Here is a 26,483-nt window from a genome sequence, read left to right as displayed (position 1 = left end):
TCTCTCTGACAAACAGCCTATCCCAGAATGTTCAACTGTTAATGAACAGTTAACAAGCTATCATCCACTAAAAATTACCCAGTAAAAAGGACCATCTGAAATACTCCATGACATCCGTAATGCTATGTTAGACAGAGCAGAGGATCCCTTTCCTTTGGTTTTAAGACATTACCACCTGAAAATAAATGATCGATGTTTGTGATGAAAGTTAATTTGTAGCAAGCTGCAAGCAATGTGTGTAATGCTTCATGTGTTAGTAGTCTGTTGAAATGTTCATTGTGGCTCCATTCAGACAATTGTGTGAGATTGAATGACAGTTCAGTTCTTATATCCATATCCTTGTCCAGCTATCCCGATTTAAAATTATCACAATTTCACTAAATTGTGTATTGCAGATATAGGGCTGGTTCTTTTGAAAAGGCATGGTTTCCTTCCCGTAACAGACATCGTACTACATCACTAGTAACATCATTGCTGAGCGGACGTTAAACCAAATTTTCATGTTGATCTGCCGACACTTTCCAGGACTTACAGTGAAACACTGTAGCCTTTCCACCGCACGATAAATTCAAAAAGGAATAGTACGCGTGTTACGTGGTGATGTGTATGATTTAGTATGGTTTGCCCAGGATTATTCTACTCTCACTCTGCAGAACATTTAAATAATGATACAACAGCTCTTTAGCCAACAATGTGTATGTAGTAGAGATGAAGAAGTTTTCAGCAACCATATTATATAAGGTAAAAATTTGCAGTGTTTTTGCTATATAAATAAATGCTATGTGAATTCATGATGTAAAACTTTATTCCCAATTTTTGATATAGCTGCCTCAAGTAAAATAAATGATAAACAACTGATGAGAAATTATCATCAGTTACACAGATAATGTACACATCAGATCATTCATTTAAAAACTGTTGTGGAATGCTATATAAATGATATTTCTTGTTCAGCCTTCAGAAGGAGATAAAACATCTCACCAACAAAAACAGACAAAAATTCACAAGCACATAAATTATAATATTAAACTATTCAAAATGATAACACAGATATTTATACTATCTGTCTAGGTCCAAACCATAAGATTTACGTTATTTACAAGTTCTCAAGTAGTATCAAACAAGACAATAATCTCATTCTTACGAAAGACTGCATCGTAATTGTTTTAAACAAAACAACATACCATGTTTGTCATATAAATTCTTCATCCTACAGGACAGTAGAAAATGGCATTTAAAAATATATAAAAGTGGAAGCATTCATATACATCAAAGATACACAGTCATTCATTTACATTACTCCTTGTGGTTCAGAAACTGTGCACATTACTTTCTTTTTATTGTGAAAACTATTCTCTTTAGTTCTGTTTTCTTGAAAACACAGTAGTGCCTTTAACTTACTTTTTTAAATCTTCTATTGGGTATGTTAAATGTTTTACTACCAAATCTTTAGGTGCATCAAAATGTCAAACATTAAAGTGTTTAGTTCACTGGCTCTCAGGGGCTTTTATTGGTGTTAAAAGCCATACACAGTTTGAGGACCACAAGGTTACCTTTGCAATACAGTTTGTTATCACATAACATAATACTGACAAAATATTATGAGAGTCTTACATGTTTATCTCACTCAGTACAATAGGAGTTTACATTATGTACACAATGATATTACATTCTATTATATTTAATACTGTCCTGCAATTTGACTCTGTTTGTATTCTAAAGTAAAAAAATAGCTGTTCAATATTTCTTCCTTATCAGAATATCTACAAAAATATGAACTTCAAAAGACTATGCCTTTTAATGTGAGCTGCAGGTTAACAAAACATTTCATGCTTTGTCTGAACAGATTAATTTTGTGTTTGTTTGTCTTGGAGAGACAGAAATGATAACATAATTTGCAGAAGTTTGATCACAAATTCTATAAAGATAGTATTTATAAACGTTAACACCATCTTTCCTTTTGTTTTCCCTTATTAGTCTTCCTTAAAAATTGCTGCTACTATTATTGCATTTTCTCTTTATCATCATATTTTAAAAAAGAAATATTACATGGATTTACAATATTTACAAATTTCAAGAAAAGTAAAAAAGTCATTTTCCAGTTTTTTTCAGGAATGCCAAGTAAATTTCTTATTTTTCAGATAAGCAGAATGAGGAGGAAACACAGCACACTGCTAGACGATGTTTCTGGCTGAATACCAGCTGAAAAAATCATCAGTCAAGAGGAACACTCAAGGAGTAACCCACTTCCAAGAGTATTGTCTCTTTCCGATGAAATCTTTAGGCTGACCTTTCAGAACACTTATAGTCAGATCACCTTACAGACACACACAAAATATATCAAGATCTATACAAGAGAAAAGGCCTTTAAAGAACTACGTTAAAACAAATTGTTACAACAATAAAGAAAAGGTACACCACAATTAATAAATTAACATTACATTACAACACTTACGTGGAATGGTTGCCAGCAACTACAGCTTAAATAGCTTTGTGATTGACAACAGTGGTGGGAGACAGTTGTGCTAGTGTGTAGGCAGCCAAATTTCGCAAAGCTCTGCAAAACAGCAACACAGTGAGCATGTAGTGCTCAAGAAAGAGTACAGTTAACTGCTCCCTTGAACTCACTAAAAGTCAATGACAATGTTATTTTAATAGAAGTAGATTGCCGTTATTAACACACCAATATCTGATTACAGCTGCCTGACAAAAGATCAATTCTCCTTTTAATCCTACCTGGCAATATATTTAAACTGGTTGTATTTGAAACAAGAAGACACAACAAGTGACCTGGTGATTCAAAAAATATTTGTATAACTGAGATCTGAAGTAACGTTCTAATTTATGAACTCGGGAATTGTAACACACTTATACTGAGAAAATATAAGATATGTAACTAATAATGATACATCTTTGAACTGCAACAGAAGATTCATTCTCTGGATAAAAAAAAAAAAAAAAAAAAAACCGCTGGGAGACAGGGGACAAACATATTAGAGCATTGAGCCTGACAATTTCAAAGTAGTTCATACCCCCATGTGGGCAGTGAAGACAGCAAAGATTGCCAATTATGAAATGCAATGGATGAGAGAGATGTATAGCTGCAGATGTATGTGAAATGAGTAAAAAATTTATTTTGGGAGAGCATAAAAAGTTGGATGTAAGAAAAGTTAATTGGAAGTAGCAAAGATTTTTTTAAAAAATAAAGAAGTAATATGGATGATGCTACTGTTGAAAAAGGTCATGGAAGATGGTGACAATCAATCCTTATGCTTAAAACTCAGCACATTAGTCCTGGAATGAGGAGATCAATGTAGCCCAAACAGAACGACAGTCATCATGAACCATTTATTTGCAATGCGGAGCACATTCTTTATCTTACATGATTTGCAATAGGAGACAGTAGAAATTCATGACATGAAAACCTGTATGTGCGGGAGATATCTTCCTGCAAATGCATGGCTGTGAATTGTGTCTGGGGAACAACTGAAGTTAGCGATATATGTCAAGTGAGGTATGCAGGATGGCTCTCATTACAGAGATCAGTCACATTAAAAATTATCATGTCAGAGATAATATTATGTCTATGAGAAAATTTTCCATTGGCAGCTACACAGCTGGTTCCCCACCCACCCACCGACAGTTTTAATCAGATGTTGCTGAGAAAGCTATTAATGCACAAGATTAAGAGTAGCTGTGGAAAACAGAACTGTTAGGATGTCACTGAAAATTGTGCTGATGCAAAGGAACAACAGTTTTCACTTATCTGCATTTGGTTTCAATCTATTATCTCACCATTATTATCTGCCCTTTGTGCTTATCAACAGCTCCCACTTTTGCAAATTTCATTAAAATATTTGCAATCTATTTTATTCCATTATGTTGTTGCACAGAGGTCTAGGGTAATTAATTTCCTTCCTACTATCTTTGTCAACTTTGGACACATATTACAATCACATTTCAGTCGTAAAGCCTGAGAAATGAACCTTCTGTTTCATAAGTTCGAGTTTAATCATTGTCTATCTTATTTTTCTGTTGCTCCTGTACCAACGTCAGTACTTACCCAATTGAGAATAGTACAAAATTTTGTCAGTATCTATCTAATCAGTTCTCTTCATAGGTTTGCAACAGTTCTGTAATCACACCACTAACTTTACTAGCAGCAGGAGTGATGCTCTGCCATTAAAGATAAAGTCATTACATAAATGACTCTCCTACAAAATCTGCAGTCAGATACTGCCAGTCTGAACAAGACATTAACTAACAGGTTCATAAGTAATCTTCTACAACCAAGATTCAATAACAGCACCTTAAATTGTACAAATAACAAAAATAAAAAAGGAATCCAATGGACACAACAAGAAGCAATAGCTTTGAGTATTACGTAATAAAATGATGAATAGGGTAGTTCCATTTTCAAACAGTTTGATTAAACATAATCAGTTTTGACCTTAAAAAAATTAGTTTAAGGTGACAATAGATACTTGAATAACAAATAGAGAATACTTGTTGCATGGAATGACTAAGAGAGTGTAAGGGTAATTACAGTGCACTATGACTGACATAATACGTTACAACCTACAAGTTGCCCAGACTACAGTAGAGGGCCAGAAATTCATTGTAGTAATTCATCTCCATCTCCCATCACCCAAGCCAATCCGCTTCTTTGAAGATTAGCAACTATCAATTACTTCAATCTGTGAGTATTCTCACTTTCTATTACAGTCTTGACTTAGATCTTAATATCATAACTAGTAAGCTTATTACCATTATTTCTTGTTAGAACATTACAGCTCATCAGTTGCATTCTTCCCCCCTCACTACCAGCTATTTTGACTATCATTTACTTTCAGAATATTAGTTACTGGCACTTTACTTAGTCTACGTATTTTGTAGATTAAAAAAATCATGTTATTCAGATTATATAATATAATCTCCCTTATAGTAAAATTATGAAAAGGATAGATTGCTAGTCACCATATAGACATGATCCTGAGTCACACATAAGCGCAACAAAAAGGCTGTCAAGCAATCAATCTTTTGGCTAGAAAGGCCTTTATCGGAATTAGAGAACACTTATACACACACTCATGCAAAAGCAGCTCACACACAGATGACCACAGTCTCTGGCTGCTGAGGTCAAGACAGCAAACAGCAGCCCACGATTGTGGTCATGTTTGTGAGAGTTGCATTTGCATTTGTGTGTGTTTTTTCTCTAATTCCAGTGAAGGTCTTTCTGGCTGAAAGCTTACTAGTTTGAAAGTCTTTTTGTTGTGCCTATATGGTGAGTATCAATCCACCCTTTTCATAATATTGTCATTATTTCATCCTGGATTTTCCTTTGTTTGATTATCTCCCTTACACTTTATTACTCACATATTGTTGCTTATTTATTATTCAGGTATCTGTCGCTGCTTTAAATGACATTCTTTACTGTCAAAACTGGTTGTTCTTACTAAAACTGTTTGCAAATGGACTGTTCTGTTCACCAGCTACCATACAGTGGTGGAGTGACTCAAAATCTCAATATGGAGAAAATGATTATAGAATAATCTTACTAATATAGGTACCATCATTAATCAGAAAAAAATAACACAGAGAGCTTGCCTTTTCATTAGATACTAATCTACATATCTACCAAGTTTTGAAAGCAGATGCATGTTTCATTTCATTATTTAAGTAGTTGTGGGAGTTATCTTATTTACAATTAAAAAATGTACATATTAATTCCAGAATTTTTATGATGACCTTCTCACAACAAAATTTAAACATGCAACATTTTCTCTGCATTCAGTTGTTTTTATTCCTAACCTGAACTTAAGGAACAGAAGTGCTCCGGCATTATTACACATATTTTGTTTCACAGTCACAGGTCTTAGAAATACTTTGTGCATAGCTTACTGATTACTCAAACCCAAAAACTAGCAGGCCACACAACTATAACTTCTGTAATAATACTTGATGTTTCAAACAAAATGTTTGGAATGGACATGAGGAAGAATGTGAGTCCTTTGGTACAGAAGATATGTATTTGAAAATTACTGCACGGGTTCTGATCTGTGTACACTACATTCTGCAAATTGTAAGAAATATTGTTATACATCTTATGTCGGTGCATGACTACTTCTGCGCCTAAGAAATGCTCTTCCATTTAAAGGATAAACACGTGCGAGAAGAATAAGTGATGATGCTAATGCTAAACGAACAGGTGCATCAGATCCCCCTGGGAGCTGAACAAACAGTGTCCCAACAGCAGCAACACCATCATCTGTTGGTTCAACAGCAACTGGTCTTACGTCTCCCACAGTAACAGGTGGCTGCTTCCGCAACCTCCTCCTATGAGGTGACTGTGCTGATGAAGGAGATGGCAGCATCTGCAGCTGGTCACTGTCATCATTTAGAGAATCCAGAAGTAGAGTAACAGATGCAAATGGCCTTTTCGCCATGTGTAACATTTCAACAGCGTGTCTGTGGCGGTCCCGTCGTAAGTCCGCTGCTTGTTTGGCTTTCCATGCTACAACACAGGCAGCAAGAAAGAGGAAGAAGCAAGAGAAGAAGACCGAAAAGAAAACAAATAAGTCTATGTGAAGTTGGTCTTGTCTGAAAAATATTGTACCATATGCGACATTGGAAGTATTGTTCCCAGATGTGCTTGCAACAAGAGCCATGTAAAACTTTGTCATGTTGAGTTCATGGCTATCTTGGGGCAATGTTAAGACCAATCTGTTATGTACATTACGCACAATTAATATCGTATTTTTCTCTGTCACTGTTATATATGTTGTAAGACTTTCTGGAAGAGCTTCAAGAATGAGAAGTTTGTGCTTTCGCCAAAGATTATTTCGAATCACTTCTGCAGTGTAAACTGGCAGTGGATCATCAAGCATTCTTATTTCAGTTGCTGCGTTATCAGTGGTATCCACTAATGAGTATTGGAATAGTTTGTCCAGGTCAACCTAGAAAGAAAATTCAATATTTAATTAAGGAATAACATTGTAATAATTTGAAAAAATACTTCAAAAAATATATGTAACAGGCAAGATGAGTTTTTTGAAATAAGTAAATTCACATATAAAACCTCTCTCCTTGCACCCAATTACTAATTAATTGTTCAAATTCGTTTTTATTCTATACTTCTAAGCATAAACTCATATAACAATAATCCTTGAATGTGCAAGGTCTTTGTCCAAGATCTGAAGACAAATATAAATAAATAATAATAATTTCTTTTGGTGCCTAGTGAATTTGACATGGTCAGCAGTTTATAAGGAGCCATCAGAGAAGCGGAAATCAAGATTTGGAAGATTGTCATTGAGCTGAGAAGGACTGGGTCAGACTGATTTAGGATTAGGTGTTTAAAGTCTGGAGGAAAGAGCAGAGGCAGTTCTTGCTAATGAGTCCAGATCCTGAAGATGTTAGAAATTAATCTGAACCAAACGATGTTTCTTGGTGGCCTTATACACTGAGGTGACAAAAATCATGGGATACCGCTTAATATTGTGTCAGACCTCCTTTTGGCCAGCATAGTGCAGCAGTTCGATGTGGCATGGACTCGAGAAGTCTCTGCAAGTCCACTGCAGGAATCCTGAGCCATGAAGCCTCTACAGCTGTCTGCTGGTACAGGATTTTGTGCATGAACTGGCATCTTGATGATATCCCATAAATGTGTGATGGCACTCATGTCAGACAATCTGGCAGTTCAAATCACTGACTCAAACTGTCCAGAATGTTTTTCGAACAAATCACAAACAAATGTGGCCTGATGACAAGGCGCACTGTCATCTACAAAATCTCCATCATTGCTTGGGCACAGGAAGCCCTGAATTTGCAGCAGCAAACGGACTCGAATTAGCTGAACATAACCATTTCCAATCCATCATTGATTCATTTGGACCAGAGAACCCAGTCCATTCCATGTAAACAAAGCCCATACCATTATGGAGCCACCACCACCTTGCACAGTGCCTTGTTGACAACTTGGATTCATGGCTTTGCGAGGTCTTCACCACGCTCGAATACTGCCATCAGCTCTTACCAACTGAAATTGGGACTTATTTGATCAGGCCACAATTTTTCAGTCATGTAGAGTTCAACCAATATAGCCACGAGTCCAGGAGAAGTGCTGCAGGTGATGCCATCCTGTTACCAAAGGCACTTGTATTGATCATCTGCTGCCATAGACAATGAATGCCAAATATCACCACACTGTCCTAACGGATGTGCTCATTGCAAGGCCCATATTGATTTCTGCAGGTATTTCATGCAGTGTAGCTTGTCTGAGAGCACTGACAACTCTTGTAAATGCCGCTGCTATAGGCCATTAACAGAAGGCCGTCGGCCACTGCAATGTCTGTGGTGAGAGGTAATGCCTGACATTTGATATCCTAGGTACACTCTTGACACTATGGCTCTCGAAATAATGAGTTCCCTAATGACTTCTGAAATGAAATGCTCCATGCATCTAGATTCAACTACCATTCCATATTTGTAGTCTTAATTCACATCGTGCAGGCATAATAACACAAGAAACCTTTCCACATGAATCACCTGAGTACAAATGACAGCTTAGCCATTGCACTGCTGTTTTGTGTATGCAATAGTACTGCCATCTGTATATGGACAAGGGGGGTTAAAAAGTTTCTAGCCTAAAAATAAAGAATGACAGAAATTTCATAACACTAATTTATTTTTCAATGTAATACCTGTATACACTAATACACTCGTGGGAGGCGTTCACAGCATCAGTCACTGCGTCATAATTGTAAAATTGTCATCCTTTGAGGTGTTCTTTTAGGTTTGGGAAAGGAAAAAAGTCTGATGGAGTCAATCTGGAGAGTGCACAAAAAGGTCACACAAAAATGTTATGAGCATGCCCATGGGAGATCCCAAATGAGGTTTCAATGTGCTGCAATGTTGTTCGACAATCCTGCAAAATCATATCATGAAATGTAGTCACTTATTCACCAGTGGCAATGGTGACAGGCCTTCTGTTCCTTGCTGCATCTTCCACACTCATTCTTCCACATTTGAAGTCGGACACCCAGTTTCTCACTGCAGCATAAGGCGGAGCAGTGTCCTTAAGTGTATTCCGCATGTCCTTCGCAATTTTCTTTAGCATCATTCCCTCCAAAAGAAGGTATTCAATCACAGCACAGTTCTTGATTCTCTCGATATTCACCATTTTGCTTATGCTACGGTATACAATGCATCCTAGTGGCAAAACTAACAAAGTTGGAGCCATGAAATTTGACTTGCATTCCCACAAAGGGTCACCATAAAAGTAGGTGGTGTTATTTGTGAGAGACATTACAGTAACTATCTTGGGCTAAAAGCTTTTCGACTGCCCCTCGTACATACCACTTTCCCATGACTTTTGTCACCTCAGTGTAAAGAGATTGGCATACATAAATGTTATGTATTTCTCCTGGAAAGTTCTGCAGATTTGTCCTTCAAAGCAGAAATAATTATGATCTACAATACGACTGGTTAAGTTCATAAAGAGAAGGTTGGTTTCGTATCAGTGGGATGCTACAAAAAGTGGTGTTCTGTTGCAGAAAGAATCTATAAATGTAGTGAAAATAAACAGAAAATGATTAAATTAAAAAATGAAAGTAATGTCAGCAGTTATTTGGAACCAGTTAAATGTCTAGTCTTATATGCCCCCAGCATATAAGTCCCAGTTTTGTAGCAGAAATAGATAAATGTACATACCTTCTGTTCTCCACTGATATTCCTCACAATGAAAGTTTTTTCACTTGCACTGAGAAAGAAATCTAGAGCTCCTTGAGTCACATCTACAATGACACGTATGTCCACATTCAGAAATTTTGGTTGTATAGCAAAAAACGACACCTTTCCTGGCTTCAGAGGGTGAGGCTTCATTCTGCACTCTTCTACAAAATGAGAAACTACTTTTAGTTAGACAACTATGTGCTCCACAGACAAAGCAAAATGTAACATATGCAACATTACTTGTGCCACAAATAAAATTCTAGGTATCTTTATTGATTTTCACAGTTGTACATTTAAGGTAGTGTATATCATTTTACATTATATACAACCCGATCATCTGTAATATTAAGTCTAATATTCTAGCAGTCCAAAACTAGATTGTAACTGCCTCTTTTATACAGAATATTCACATTGAAAATAGTAACCAAAAAATAGTTACATCAACTACAGCTACAAACAAACTATTCTCTAAAAGTTCTGCACAATACTGCACAATAAGTATGAGTCATTAGTGTACATAACACTCATGCTCACTAGCACTTGAAAGCTGATGTAAGGAAGTATTTTTAAAGAAGAACATGGATCAAATATCAACTACAAATGCTGAATTGCAAGGACCAGTACGAAATCAAACATAATTTATGAGCTCCCACCTGCATTTACAAAACAGATAAATGGTTAAGTCCAAACCCTCAGATTATGCATTTAACACTCAAAAGAAAATAGGGTAGAAGATGTTAAGGCTGAGCAATCAAACTGTTTGCCAAAAAAGGGGAAATACAGATGGACTTATGTGCTGCAGAGATGGATTACTAAAAAGAATGACAGATAATAATTAAAGCCTGGTACATAATTATTAAGTCAGTGACCTATACAAATCAAACGATAGAAAAGCCAGGATGGAATGTAACAATACTATGAAAAGGAAAATTGCTACCCACCATATAGCGGAGATGCTAGAGACGCAGATAGGCACAACAAAAAAAGACTGTCACAAATAAGCTTTCGGCCAACAAGGCCTTTGTCGAAAATAGGTATGCACCTAGCTGCCCTACCCTCTCTCCACCTTATACCTGCGCACTCCCCAGCAGCACTTCACTGTCCCAAACACCTACCCTACTATCCCTCCCCCTCCCGCCCCAGCGTCCTCCTTATTCCCATCCAGTTGACACTCCCATCATGCACTGCAGCTACTGGTCGCAGTGTGGTTTCAGTTGTCAGACACTGCAGTCATGTGTGTGTGAATTGCATTTGCATGTGTGTGTGTATGTGTGTGTGTGTGTGTGTGTGTGTGTGTGTGTGTGTGTGAGAGAGAGAGAGAGAGAGAGGGGGGGGGGGGGGGGAGAGATCTATTTTTGACAAAGGCCTTGTTGGCTGAGTGCTTATTTGAAATTTTTTGTTGTTGTTGTGCCTATCTGCAACTCAACATCTCTGCTTTGTGGTGGATAGTAACTTTCCTTTTCATAATATTGTTACAATAATTATATATAAAAACAAAGATGAGGTGACTTACCGAACAAAAGCGCTGGCAGGTCGATAGACACACAAACATACACACAAAATTCAAGCTTTCGCAACAAACTGTTGCCTCATCAGGAAAGAGGGAAGGAGAGGGGAAGACGAAAGGAAGTGGGTTTTAAGGGAGAGGGTAAGGAGTCATTCCAATCCCGGGAGCGGAAAGACTTACCTTAGGGGGAAAAAAGGACAGGTATACACTCGCACACACGCACATATCCATCCACACATACAGACACAAGCAGACGCTTGTGTCTGTATGTGTGGATGGATATGTGCGTGTGTGCGAGTGTATACCTGTCCTTTTTTCCCCCTAAGGTAAGTCTTTCCGCTCCCGGGATTGGAATGACTCCTTACCCTCTCCCTTAAAACCCACTTCCTTTCGTCTTCCCCTCTCCTTCCCTCTTTCCTGATGAGGCAATAGTTTGTTGCGAAAGCTTGAATTTTGTGTGTATGTTTGTGTGTCTATCGACCTGCCAGCGCTTTTGTTCGGTAAGTCACCTCATCTTTGTTTTTATATATAATTTTTCCCACGTGGAATGTTTCCTTCCATTATATTGTTACAATAACATACATAGGAAGCAAAATGCATTTATTTATGAAAGCAAAGTTGAAGTTTTCAGCCTGGCACAATGACAGAATTGATATAAATGAATTGTATGTTTTTTGTTTAAAGTTTTAAAGTAATGGTGTTTCATATGTTTCTTTCAAATATTGAACTAGGATACCGTGCCACTATAAATTTATTGGTTTGAGACAATTTACCACCAACAAAGTATCAACCACTGATTATGAAGGCTTATAAGAAATACGTTCCTTCAATTTTTTTCCCGCTTCAATTCCACAGTTAAGAAATTGATAGCTCTGTTTCAATGAGGCTGCATTTCTCTTTAAGATGATCCATTTGTAAGATGTCTCAAAGCTGTAACTTAACATGAAAACATCAATGAAATGCATAATATGATATTGGATTCTTAGCAATCAAAGATGAATGAAATATGTAACATGTAAAGTATAGTAGTATTAGTATAATCAATTTTACTTGAAGCATTAACAATGAGAATACTTTGTTTTTGAAGGATGGCATAACCATTGACGGCAGACCACAAGGAAATGTGAAAACAAATTTCTTAACAACATTTGGAGCACTTTAAATAGTACCCAACAGCCAGTGATCACTCATTAGTTCCTTTAGATGAAACATGAATCTATTACTTAAAAACAGAAATGAAATACCAATCAAAGCAGTAAGTGAAAGCCAAAATTATGATGGGGTTGGCACAGTAGTAAGACATTTCACCTATATTCCAAACAGTGATTGAAATCTATGGTGGCAATACAGATTTAGGTATTCTGTGTGATTTTTCTAAATCACTTAAAGTAAATGCCTGGATAGTTCCTTTTAAAGTGCTGACCCATTTCCCTTTCCACCCATTCCCTGTCTGAGTTTGTGCTCTATCTACATTGAGGTGACAAAAGTCATGAGATATCTCCTGATATCATGTCGGACATCCTTTTGTTCAGCTTAGCGCAAGTCCACTGCAGAAATATTGAGCCATGCTGCCTCTATAGCCATCGATACTTGCAAGTGCTGCTGGTGCTGGATTTTGTGCAAGAACTGATCTCTAGATTTTGTCCCATAAATGTTTGATGGGATTCACGTCAGGCAATCTGGGTGGCCAAATCATTTGTCTGAACTGTCCGGAATGTTCTTCAAACCAATTGTGAACAACTGTGGCTCCAAATGGTCACCAAGCAGCCTAACATAACTATTTCAAGTCAGTTGAACCAGAGGACCCATTCCACTTCATGTAAACACAGCCCATATCATTATGGAGACAGCAACTTGGGTCCATGGCTTCGTGGGGTCTGTACCACACTTGAACCCTACCATTAGGTCTTTCCAACTGAAACTGGGACTCATCTGAGCAGGCCACAGTTTTCAACTCATCTAGAGTCCAACCAATATGGTCATGAGCCAAGCAGAGGTGCTGCAGGTGATGACATGCTGTTAGCAAAGGCACTCATATCAGACATCTGCGTTCATAGGCCATTAACACTACATTTTGCCACACTGATCTAATTGACACATTCGTCATACGTCCCACATGGATTTCTGTGGTTATTTCATGCTGTGTTGCCTGAAATTTGGTATTCTTGGAACACTCTTGACTGTGGATCTTGGAATACTGAATTCCTGAAGATTTTTGAAATGGAATGCCTCAAACATCACTGCAACTACCATTCTGAGTTCAAAGTCCGCTAATTCCCTTCATGTGGTCCTAATTACATTGGCCACCTTTTCACATGAATAATCTTAGTATAAATGAAAGCTCTGACACAGCACTGCTGTTTTATACGTTGTGTACATGATACAAGAGCTGGTTCAAATGGCTCTGAGCACTATGGGACTTAACATCTTAGGTCATCAGTCCCCTAGAACTTAGAACTACTTACACCTAACTAACCTATGGACATCACACACATCCATGCCCGAGGCAGGATTCGAACCTGCGACCGTAGCAGTCCCACGGTTCCGGACTGCAGCGCCTAGAACCGCACGGCCACTGCGGCCGGCCTGATACAAGAGCCATCTGTATGTATGCATATTGCTATCTCAGGACTTTTGTCACCTTAGTGTATAAGACCTCATTGTTGGCAGATCAGTAAACCATGAACTTACTTCATTTTCCCAAAACTATGAAGACAATTTTATTTGACCAGAAGTTTACGGCCACATTTTATTTTTTTCTTTCTGGGATGCTTTTTTTTCCTAGTGTGCAAAGGAGATCCTTGTGCATTCAAAATTCTTTCTTGCAAATATGCTTTCTATGCCTCTCAGGCCTGCAGCTAGATTGATTGGTCATCTCTCTCTCTCTCTCTCTCTCTCTCTCTCTCTCTCTCTCTCTCTCTATCTATCTCTCATAATCTCCCCCCTCTAAACTTTGGCCTCATGCTGCCACACCACCTAGGCTCTTTGGACTTCCAAAGGTGCACTGTGAGGACATATGCCAAGGACATATCTCCAACACCCACACATTGCACAATACGAGTATTTATGTATCAGCTATAAGTTGTGTTCACTTCATAAAATGTTTACAGAAGCTCAGATTGCCCAACTTCAATCATATAGTCAGAGCCAATACTGTTTCCCTCTTCACATGGATTTTACTCACATAGTCAATATAACTAATTGGAAAAGAATTTGGGCCTACATTCACAAAACTTTTTTGTTTTGTTCTGATGTCCAGAAACGTTTTCTTTGGTGAGCAATACTAAGAACAGAGTGATGGCATCCATCTCTCATCTGCAGTTGCCAATATATATATATATATATATATATATATATATATATATATATATATATATATATATATATATATATATATATATATATATATTTGAATTTAATTGATGAAAGGAGAAAATATAAAAATGCAGTAAATGAAGTAGGCAAAAAGGAATACAAACGTCTCAAAAATGATATCGACAAGAAGTGCAAAATGGCTAAGCAGGGATGGCTAGAGGACACATGTAAGGATGTAGAGGCTTGTCTCACTAGGGGTAAGATAGATACTGCCTACAGGAAAATTAAAGAGACCTTTGGAGAGAAGAGAACCACTTTTATGAATATCAAGAGCATAGATGGAAACCCAGTTCTAAGCAAAGAAGGGAAGGCAGAAAGGTGGAAGGAGTATATAGAGGGTTTATACAAGGGCGATGTACTTGAGGACAATATTATGGAAATGGAAGAGGATGTAGATGAAGACGAAATGGGAGATAAGGTACTGCGTGAAGAGTTTGACAGAGCACTGTAAGACCTGAGTCGAAACAAGGCCCCGGGAGTAGACAACATTCCATTAGAACTACTGATGGCCTCGGGAGAGCCAGTCATGACAAAACTCTACCATCTGGTGAGCACGATGTATGAGACAGGCGAAATACCCACAGACTTCAAGAAGAATATAATAATTCCAATCCCAAAGAAAGCAGGTGTTGACAGATGTGAAAATTACCGAACTATCAGTTTAATAAGTCACAGCTGCAAAATACTAACGTGAATTCTTTACAGATGAATGGAAAAACTGGTAGAAGCCAACCTCGGGGAAGATCAATTTGGATTCCGTAGAAATGTTGGAACACGTAAGGCAATACTAACCTTACGACTTATCTTAGAAGAAAGATTAAGAAAAGGCAAACCTACGTTTCTAGCATTTGTAGACTTAGAGAAAGCTTTTCACAATGTTAACTGGAATACTCTCTTTCAAATTCTGAAGGTGGCAGGGGTAAAATACAGGGAGCGAAAGGCTATTTACAATTTGTACAGAAACCAGATGGCAGTTATAAGAGTCGAGGGGCATGAAAGGGAAGCAGTGGTTGGGAATGGAGTGAGACAGGGTTGTAGCCTCTCCCCGATGTTATTCAATCTGTATATTGAGCAAGCAGTAAAGGAAACAAAAGAAAAAATCGGAGTAGGTATTAAAATCCATGGAGAAGAAATAAAAACTTTGAGGTTCGCCGATGACATTGTAATTCTGTCAGAGACAGCAAAGGACTTGGAAGAGCAGTTGAACGGAATGGACAGTGTCTTGAAAGGAGGATATAAGATGAACATCAACAAAAGCAAAATGAGGATAATGGAATGTAGTCAAATTAAGTCGGGTGATGCTGAGGGAATTAGATTAGGAAATGAGACACTTAAAGTAGTAAAGGAGTTTTGCTATTTAGGGAGTAAAATAACTGATGATGGTCGAAGTAGAGAGGATAGAAAATGTAGACTGGCAATGGCAAGGAAAGCGTTTCTCAAGAAGAGAAATTTGTTAACATCGAGTATAGATTTAAGTGTCAGGAAGTCGTTTCTGAAAGTATTTGTATGGAGTGTAGCCATGTATGGAAGTGAAACATGGACGATAACTAGTTTGGACAAGAAGAGAATAGAAGCTTAACTTGACTAGAAGAAGGGATCGGTTGGTAGGACATGTTTTGAGGCATCAAGGGATGGAGAGCTGCATCAAACCAGTCTCAGGACTGAAGACCACAACAACAACATATAAATATGCCACTAAGGGCCCTACAGTGGTATAGGACACGATTGAGTATCAGCGCCTGCGTGAGTGGGCTGTAGCAAATGAGAACATGAACATGATACAGCTCGCGCCATCTAGTAGCAGAATTTAAAAAGGTTTAACAACATCTATACGAAATTAATATAATAGTGATTGACAAATTTTTCCATTCCGTATGTAGGGCCAGAATCTTACAGGATTCTGCAATTGCTCAGGAACAAATATAACTGCAATGTATCCTTTTCTACTAACAACAGCTTGCATAGCAACCTTATACATAATTTAAAATCAGAATGGTCTCCCCTCCAGAACTCAGGAACCTATAAAATCAGTTGTGACACATGTAAAGCCTATTAAATAGACCAAACATGTCATGCTTTCTCTGCCAGATACAAGGAGCATCTTTTAGGGGAAAAATGGTTCTAACGTTCGTAAGTCAACCTTTGCCGACCACCTCTTGATCACAGGGCCACAAACCTATGGAAATTCATAACATTGGAATTTTGCACTGTGAAAGAAAAGGTTTTAGACTAAACATTTTGCAAGAGTTACAGATCTTCAAACATCTTTCTCTGATTGATGGCCTCATATTAAATGAACAACTGCAGTTCCGTAATAAAAAATTTTTCAATGGCTTCAAGCCATTACTTAAAGATAGCTAATGTTGGTTATCCACTTCCCTGTTAGGCCCTTAAATACTGTTTTCCTCTCCCTTGCTCTTATGATTTACATCCTGTTAATTTGTCAGTCACTATTATATTAATTTCGTACGGATGTTGTTAAACCTTTGTTAATTCTGCTACTAGATGGCGCGAGCTGTATCATTTTTACGTCATCATTTGCTACGGCCCACTTGTGCAGTCGCTGATACTCACTTGTGTCCTATACCACTGTAGTGCCCTTAGTGGCATATTTATATATTGTTTTAAAATTTTGACTATACCTGTTATGTATTCGGATGGAAAATGTTTTAACTGTGGTTTTAATGTTTTGACTAGAGCGATGCCGCTCAAATTTCCTTTTAACCACATGCGAGTATTTTTATGCAATTTAATTTGTAAAAATTAAGTGCTTGTTCTAATGCCTACCTGCTATTAATGTACCTTCCTGTGATATTGGTAGGTAAAGTAACAGTTTCTTCTGAAGAAGGCACCCCAAGTTGGTGTTAAAAACTAGTGAAAGAATTTTAAATTCTATTTGCAGCTGATTGGCTGGAAATTTGTGACATTGTAATACTCATGGTTAGTGTAAGTAGCATTAGTTCTATATTTTTCTGAATATTCTGCTATTTTCTGATTAGTGTGAGTGCAAATATGCGCGATCATTTCATCTGATATCAGCAACTGCCTTGATACAGCTGGTGACATGTTCCATTTTTCACAAGCTGTACTGATGAGACCACACAGGTGAGTGATGATGATGTAGCTTCTGACTCTGGACCTAGCTGGTGAATGAGTAGCCCCCTTGAATCGATTTTCACCTTGACAATATGCACTACTTGACAGCTGGCTATCTCTCTCTACTGAATCACCAGATGATGAATTACTTAAATCAGAAGAAATTTCTAGTTGTGTACTTTCATCGTCACTTATGTTCTCTTCATCACAAGGTCGAAAATCACTTAAAGATTCTGTGTCTGAATAATTTTCATCCAATAATAGTTCACAGATTTCTTTTTCAGTGAGACCTCGCTGCATTGTGGCAATAAAGTGCCTGAAACACCACAAAATAAGTGAGTACATACTGACTAAGAAAATCCCGTATCTGGAATCGCAGGTCAAATTTGACCCAGGGATGGCACCTCCACTTCCAGTAAATTTCAAGCAGCGAGCTCCCGGTCCCTGGTGCACCTCACAATGTACTGAGATTACACTGGTGTGTGAAACTGAAGTTCCGCACGTTTCCATTGTTAGACGGTCAGTGGGTCCAAAATGACCACGATTCCACTTAAGGGTTATGGCCATATATCGAATGTGTATGTTCCAAACAATTAAAATAGTTATCAAAGGAGCCAGTTACCATAACTTCTTACCCAGTGATCTCAAAAAGTTAGAGACTGAAAAATTTAAGAGACATCAAGAAATGGCTATGGCTTGCAGCTGAGTGTCCACATGGCCCTTATCAGAATCATGGAGCCAAGCAAAAATAAACTCTGAAGCATTGTGCTACAAGTTTTTTTCATGAATGTATATGAATTATAAATCCACAGTGTTGTGCTATTATCACTCAGTTGTCAATGACTTAAGATGACAGTGCTACTGATGGACTAACACCACACTTTGTCTTTAGCTTTAAAACCAACATATGGCATTTCAGTGTACAGAACAAAAATTTCTTCAGCAGATCTCAATTTTAGTTTTCTATACATTCAATGATTGTAGTTTTGGCCAAACATGTGCTATAACAAATGAAATGAAACTCTTTGTGCTTCTCTGTGGTTACAAATGTGCAACAACAGACAAACAAGCAATAAGATAATGATAGTATAATATGCATATAATGCAATGTAAATGCGTTAATATGTAAATATAAATAGTGTAAATAAATACTACTGGTTCTCTCTCTCTCTCTCTCTCTCTCTCTCTCCACCCCCCCCCCCCCCCCCCCCTACGCAAAGACTAGAACAAAAGAAGGTGCATCTAAAGTACACGGCACCTGAAGCACATTACACAATATGACAATGCAGCACCACAGAAACATCCTCAAAGAGTTTTGATAACTACTATGATTTGAAATAAGTCATTCACTCAAAATTAACAAACTTGTTTCAATTAATTAACTACTTACCTGATTCCACGCCTATTTTCATTACTATTTCTCCTACCAAGATTAGTTACGTTACAAACAGAGTTAACCAGAAGTGAGAACTTTAACCTGCATACCACCGCATTCTTCTCGTCCGTCAGATATTTTTATAGTCACAGCTTCATTACTTATACAACCAAAGTAACATTCAGATAAGGGCTGTCTAAATCATTTTTGTTTCTAGTATTGTCCTTGAAAATGCCTGGTTATTACATGTACTATTTTTAGATAATCACACATAACCTAAATCAGCATCACAAAAGAGAAACAGAGATTTTGAGTTGGAGTACAGTCTAGTACAGGGTATTTTATTAGCTGTTTTTCTCGTCCATCAAATTAACGTACTTAAATTAGTGCTGTTACTGTGATTGAGTAACACATTCGGAAAAAAGAAATAAACACATTTAATTAAAATATTTGAAAGAAAAACTTAAGTTTATCGAAATCAAATTTAGTGCCAGTAGACACTATTGTGACTTCACAAAGCAAAATATTAAAATTTATAAATATATTCATAAACACAACATACCAACTTGTTTGGCATCAAAGCAGAACTGTGAGTCTGCAAGCATGTGCTTATAGCACTGGTGACCGTCTTTAGGTGTTCCCATATATGACTCCTTACATTTTGTGCACTGTTGCGTCCAACATGGAGGTGGTTGGCCTTGTTGACTTGGGCTAGTTTTACCAAGACTACCAATGTTGCTAATGCAGTTTGACACATCACTCTCAGTATTATCTTGGCAATTGCATTTTTCTCCTGTTACTGGATTACATGTATCTCCATGACCATGGCACTCACATCTGTAATACATTGGATCAATATAAATAATATTCAAAATAAACATACAAAAAACAATGAATTGCTGCTTTACTTACTGCCGACAAGCTACAGAAGCATCTGTGGATCCTCTGAAATAACCGTATATGCATTCATCACATCGGTCACCTGTTGTGTTATTTGCACAATTTATGCATTTAGCTAAATTTGTTGGACCTTCATGTAATTGATCAAGGAGATATCGTAGCTCATGATCCGGACGAAATACCTGAAAAAATTATGCTAATGTAGAAAAGTAAGTTCAAAATTATTGAGCTGGAGGTCCTTGAGCAGTGGTTCCCAAGTTGTGGGTGATTACAACTGAGGGCTAAAAACAAAAGGTTCAACGGTGTTTCAGTCATGGAGCTAAATTATTTTTAATAAATCATCAGTATTATCACTATTTCATAAGACTGTAATGCTTATTCCAAAAGTTACCAAAAATTACATTTTTGTTTTTCAAATACTAGTATTAACACACATACTTTGTACTCTGTACCATGCAGCTATCACAGTAAAATTAACACGAATAAATCGTGTATGCTTAAATATCTCATGAAAATAACTTCTCCAAGTTGTATGTAGTTCCCACAATGGACCAGAACTTACTTTACTATTAATTTCATAACAACACACAAATTAACTGATAGCACAACACAACAGTAACTATGTTACATCCATATTGCACCTGTCTTTTTCTTTGTGTTCTCTTTGAAACCCTTGAAACTTTTATTTTTGCTCCAAACTTTTCTCTTTCTCCTATTTCTTCCTCCATTATTTCCATTTCCCTAAGGTCTGTTTTAACTTCTTTCATCCATGTCAGGGAAGTTTTTTGATTTCTGTCAAACAAGCTAAAAATCATAAATTATTTTGTTATTCTTTTTTTAACTGCTCTTTTTAGGTACCCATAGAATACAACTGTTCTCTTCCTCATTGAGTCTAGTATTTGTCCTTTTCTTTCATAAATTTCTTTTTATTTATTTACATTTTATGGCCTTCATTGGACCACACTAGCCAAATTTATAATTTCTTAATTTCTCTTTCCCACAGTCTTATTTTGGTCCCAAGATTTTCCTGATTATTTTCCTTTCCTTCTTTTCTAGTTCACCTAATTGTTTGGCTGTATTATATTATTATTTGTTATTAGTAGCAATGGTCACACACAAAGCTTTAGCAGTCTTTGAATTTCTGCCAGTGCAGAAGTAAGGAGTCCATAAATCAAATGATTTACAAACAGTAGGCCTGTAGTGACCATTGCTGTCAGCAGTGTTTGTGCAGTGCAGTGCACTTGTGTTGTGAGTGTTATAAACATTGTGCTGTCAAATATAGTTTTTGCGCCAGCTACCAGTGGCACTGTGTTTCTATTACATTTTCTACATTCCATTTATCCTTAGGACTATAGAAGTTTCATGTTTTGTGTATGCTCATTTTCTACTACGAATTGTCATTGTCTCGTGTCGTTCTAGTTATGGTAAACAGAGCAATTTTATTAGTTGCTGACTAGCACATATGTTCAGATAGTATCACTCTGTTGTCTAATTTTGACAATGAATAAAGTTATTAGCGCTTCAAACCAAGGTGGTGTTTGTGTACAAATTTGACATGTTACTATAGGAGACAATTTAAGAGATGACAGAAAGCCCTGCAGTAACAAATCTATTGTGTCAAGACTCACAGTATGACTGCTGCCCTTCTGACCTCACAAACTGGTCCTCTGATTCGTGCAAGTACAGCTGTAGATGCTACAATTGGTTGTAAGTCAGCTTGACGACCAGTAAGCCACTGAGGTGTACAATGTAAATTCCACAATCTGAAAGTAATTCATTTGACAGCTGAAGGCAGAGTCAATTACTGGAGTATCGCTTTACAAGAAGAACACCTCTGTAAGGTTTTAAACCAAGAGGACATTGAGGACCACAAACCATCCCAGTACTTCCAGCGCCTGCAGAATAAGATCGGCCTGGTATGATTCTGGACTGCATGCTAAGGACTATTTTGAGTAGCCATTTGCCACCTCACATCACGGTGACAATAGCATCCCACTTGGATATGTCTCTGGACAAGATGGCCGACCTAGTGGATAAAGCACAATATTCTATGTCTCCTATGCCATATTAGTATGGTAACTGCACAAAGGGCGAGCATGTCAGCAACTGTATCGGCTGCCAACTATGATGTGCTAATGACTAAGGTGGACCTGGCCCAGCAGGTTAGCCAATTACTCTCACACAGTGACACAAGTAGTGATTGAGACTGACCCGGTTGCCGAAGATGCAACCACAACATTTGTTAGTATAACAGCACATTTCGGGAACTGGTGTGCCAATGTACCACAACCTGTGTATGCCCAGATGCCAGCCATGTGTCGGACGTAGGCATTTTGCCCAATTGCCGATCTATGTAACAGCCCCTATTTGTAAGCCACTGATAGACAGGTTGGAAATATTTAGTGGATATGGGCTCCAACCTGTGCATCTGCCCATATGCCATGAAACACCAATGTAGGAGGCCAATGTCATTCTGTCTGACTGCTGCTAACAATTCCTCCAAAGCAGCAGTTTGAATTGGAATTAGGTCTACGTCGAGCATTCGTGTGGGATTTTATGATCGCGGATATCGTGGAGCTGATTATAGGAGCAGACTTCCTCTCATACTACAACCTGCTGTCTGACATAACAAATACATGACTGGCCAACAACACCACTGGAGTGACGATCTCAGGATTCCAACACAATACAGCCATTCATTCAGCCAAGTTCACTTAAGCTGCAGATGGCGAGTAAACCACACTACTCCATGATTTTCTGTCTCTGATGAGGCACCCCATTGCGCTTAAGGAAGTAAGGCCTAATATCATACACTACATCAAGATCATGGACATCTTGTAGACCATGACCGTTAGCTCTGAACTGGCTAGCGATAGCCAATGTGGCATTTGACTGCATGATATATGAACACATCATGTGGCCATGTAGCAGTCCTTGATCTTCACAACTGCACAATGGTTCCAAAGAAGTGCGCTGTGTGGCAGACAAGCAGTGATTGCAGAGTGCTCAGTTCCCATACAGTGCCAAATTGATACCTGATACCATTACTCCACAGCTACAACTATGCACTGAGTGGCACCTACCTATACAATGTGTTAAGACTGCACCAAGGTCTACACAAAAATTCTTGTTTGCTGATGAAGATATTCTAAACACAGCCATAATAATCCTGTTTGGTCTGTTCCAGAGCAAGTTCATGACGTTTGGCCTATTGAACACCATACAAACTTGGCAGAGGTTTATCAATTCAGTGTTACAAGGTCTGTCCTCTTATTTCACATATTTAAATGACATACTGGTATGTTCACCCTCTCCAGAGCATCATCACCAACACTTTGTGGAGTAATCAGGCAGTTATATCAATACAGTGTGGTACTGAACACAGCAACAGGTATCTTAGGTCAACTGCAAGTAGACTTCCTTGGCCACTGCATTTCTCCATCAGGCTCCTTACCACTCCCTCACAAAGAAGAAGTCATCCTCCAGATCTCCCAGCCCACCACTGTCAAAGAATTACAGTATTTTCACAGAATGCTGAATTTTTGCCGCTGCCACCTACCGCATGCAGTGAAAGTACAGGAATCCTTCAAAGCTGTGCTCTCATGAACAAAATGCAAAGAAAACACAGCAATTTCATGGACAGACCACACAAATGTGTGTTCAAGAAGGCAAAGCAAGGAATAGCGGATGCTGCGTTACTAACACACTTGGAGTTGAATGAAACATTAGCACCAGTAGAGGTCCTGAGCAGGTGGTGAGCAGCAGTAACGCAACAATAGTACATGGCGACCTCTGGCCTTTTACTCATGCAAATTGTCAATGTCACAACAAAAATGGAGCATGTACGACCACGAGTTGCTGGCAACATACAAGGCAGTTAAGAACTTCCTTCTTCAGCTAGAAGCTCAAGATTCTATATTTATGGACTCCAAACTGTTAATAAACTCCTTCTGCCAAAGAAATCTCAACTGTTCGCCCAGACAACATAACCAGTGGAATTATATTGTGCAGTAATGGGAATATTTGTTTTTCTTAAAGAATCTTTATTTATTCATCACAATCAACTTTGTCTCCTTCAAAGTAATTCCCCTCAGATAAAAAACACTTGTGCTAGCACTTTTTCCAATCTCGGAAGCTCTTCTGAAACTCGCATTTCATTATGGTGTTCAACTTCTTCAGGGATTCTGTTTTTATCTCACCAATGGTAACAATATTACATCCTTTCATGGTCTCTTCAGCCTCATGAATACAATGAAGTTGAAAGGGGTCATGTCCAGTGAATACAATGGCGGAGGCAACACAATAGTTTTGTTTTTGCCGAAAAGCATTGAGATGCGAGTGGGAGCATTATTGTGATTCCATTTCCATGAATGGTTTTGCCACAACTCTTGTTGTTTTCTTGGGATTGCTTCATGTAAACAGCACATAACTCCTGGGCAGTGTTCCTGACTAACTGTACAACCATAAGGCAGGAACTCATCCTGTACTATACTACTGTAACAGAAGAAAAGAGTGAGAAGAATCTTCACAAGTGATCAAACTTGTCGAATTTATTTTAGTCTTGGCTCTTAAGGCAATTTCCTTCAGGACGATTGGGCCTTGGTTTCGACGTCATACCCATACATCCACGTTTTACCACCTACTATAACCTTCTTTAGAAGTTGTGGATTGTTGTCAACTTCATTCAGAAATTCCTAAGCAATGTCTATGCAATGTTACTTTTGGTCAAAATTCAACAACTTTGGAACAAAATTTGCAGCTACATGTTTCACGGCCAAAACAGCTGGAAAAAAATGCTTGGCATGAGCTGAAGAATATACCAACGTCATCAGCAATCTCTCTGATGGTGATGTGGCAATTTTCCAGAACCATTTTCTTTCCTTCTCCCTCAGTGTCATCAGCAATAGGGTGTCCAGGTCAGTTATTGTCTGCAGCGTCTTCTTGACCCCTTTGAAACATTTATACCAGTCGTAAACTTTGATCTTACTCATAGTAGATTCACCAAAAGCCACAGTCAAAATTTCGACAGCAATATTGCATTTCATTTCATTTTTCAAGCAAAATTTAATGCAAATTCTTCGGTCCATCTTTTTCAAAAGTAAAAATTTACTGAACATTCGAAAACACACATATCTTTTTGACTTTCAACAATAAACTAAATATTCAAAACAGCTGAAAGTACAAATACACACCAGGAACATGTGTACCAACAAGATAAAAAATATTTTGAAAACTGGATGTAATAGCCTGTAAAATTAAAAAATCCCTGTTACTTTTTATCACATTTCTCCAGTATCAAGAATGTCGTCGCAGACTGCCTCTCCCATGTCGGCAGTGTTTCCACCATTGACTGCACAGCATACAATATGCCTAGTCTTGGATCATTTCATGTGGTTCACAATTAGGGAAGACTGCCGCGAGTAGACACTATGCTACATCCAGTGCCAGCACAGCAAGGTCGGTTATCACGTACATTGCATCAATTGGTGACTTTGATTAATATTACCCGCTAACCATGATCGACCATTTCACGTGATGGTCAGAGGCATCAGCTGTGGACAACTGCTTTGCGCTCAACTTGGTGTCACGATTCAGTTGCTCAGCCTACATCACAAAATTACGAGTTGGATGTACTCCTCAAGTTCATGACGTTCTGCGGCATACGTCGTCATAAAACAATGAGCAATCACATGTCCACCATGTGATGACAAAACTGGCACCGCCCCCCCCCCCCCCCCCCCCCCCCCCCCCCCCCCCCCCGAGAATCCTGTTACAGCCTCGCCCAGCACCAGCCATGACATTATCACCAGGGGACCAACACACAATGAGGTCTGGTTGATGCATCTATTTCCCCAGCACACCTGGAAGGAGCTTCTGTCGAGGAAACTGTTGTAGTGACCACGCCTGTCAGTGATGTTTGAGCAGTGTGGTGCGCATCTATGTCTATTCCCTACAAACCATTGTAAGGTGAATGACAGAGGGTATACCCCATTGTACCAGTTATTAGGGTTTCTACCTCTTCCATTTGCATATGGAGCAGTGGAAAATGACAGTTTGAATGCCTCTGTGTGTACACTAATTATTCTAATCTTAACCTCACGATACCCATGTGAGCGATTCATAAGGGGTTGTAGTATGTTCCTAGAATAATCATTTAAAGCTGGTTCTTGAAACTTTTTAATAGACTTTCTCAGCATAGTTTACAACTATCTTCAAGAGTCGGCCAGTTCAGTTCCTTCAGTATCTCCGTTGTGCACTTGTCCATGAATTAAACAAAGCTGTGACCATTCTTGCTGCCCTCCTCTGTATATGTTCAATATTCCATATTAGTCCTATTTGGTTTGGGTCCTACACACTTAAGCAATATGCCAGAACCAGTTGCATGAGTGATTCATAAGCAATCTTCTTTGTAGACTGATTGCACTTACTCAGTATTCTACCAATAAATCCAAGTCTACCACTTGCTTTACCCATGACTGAACCTATGCGATCATTCCA

General features: G+C 38.2%; 1 protein-coding gene across 1 annotated transcript in view; it reads right to left on the bottom strand.

The window, feature by feature from the left end:
• Window positions 1-787: 787 nt before the first annotated feature.
• LOC126483663 (multiple epidermal growth factor-like domains protein 8) overlaps window positions 788-26,483 on the bottom strand; it is a 364,127-nt gene continuing 338,431 nt past the window's right edge. The window contains exons 37-40 of the mRNA XM_050106722.1: window positions 19,998-20,167; window positions 19,648-19,922; window positions 9,712-9,893; window positions 788-6,956 (exon numbers count right to left, since the gene is read on the bottom strand). Coding sequence (XP_049962679.1) covers window positions 6,105-6,956; window positions 9,712-9,893; window positions 19,648-19,922; window positions 19,998-20,167 — 1,479 coding nt within the window. The 3' untranslated portion in view covers window positions 788-6,104. The remainder of the gene's footprint in view (window positions 6,957-9,711; window positions 9,894-19,647; window positions 19,923-19,997; window positions 20,168-26,483) is intronic.

Source organism: Schistocerca serialis, chromosome 6, assembly GCF_023864345.2.
Source record: "Schistocerca serialis cubense isolate TAMUIC-IGC-003099 chromosome 6, iqSchSeri2.2, whole genome shotgun sequence".
Classification (NCBI taxonomy): domain Eukaryota; kingdom Metazoa; phylum Arthropoda; class Insecta; order Orthoptera; family Acrididae; genus Schistocerca; species Schistocerca serialis.
This window is presented reverse-complemented; position numbering and strand designations above follow the sequence as displayed.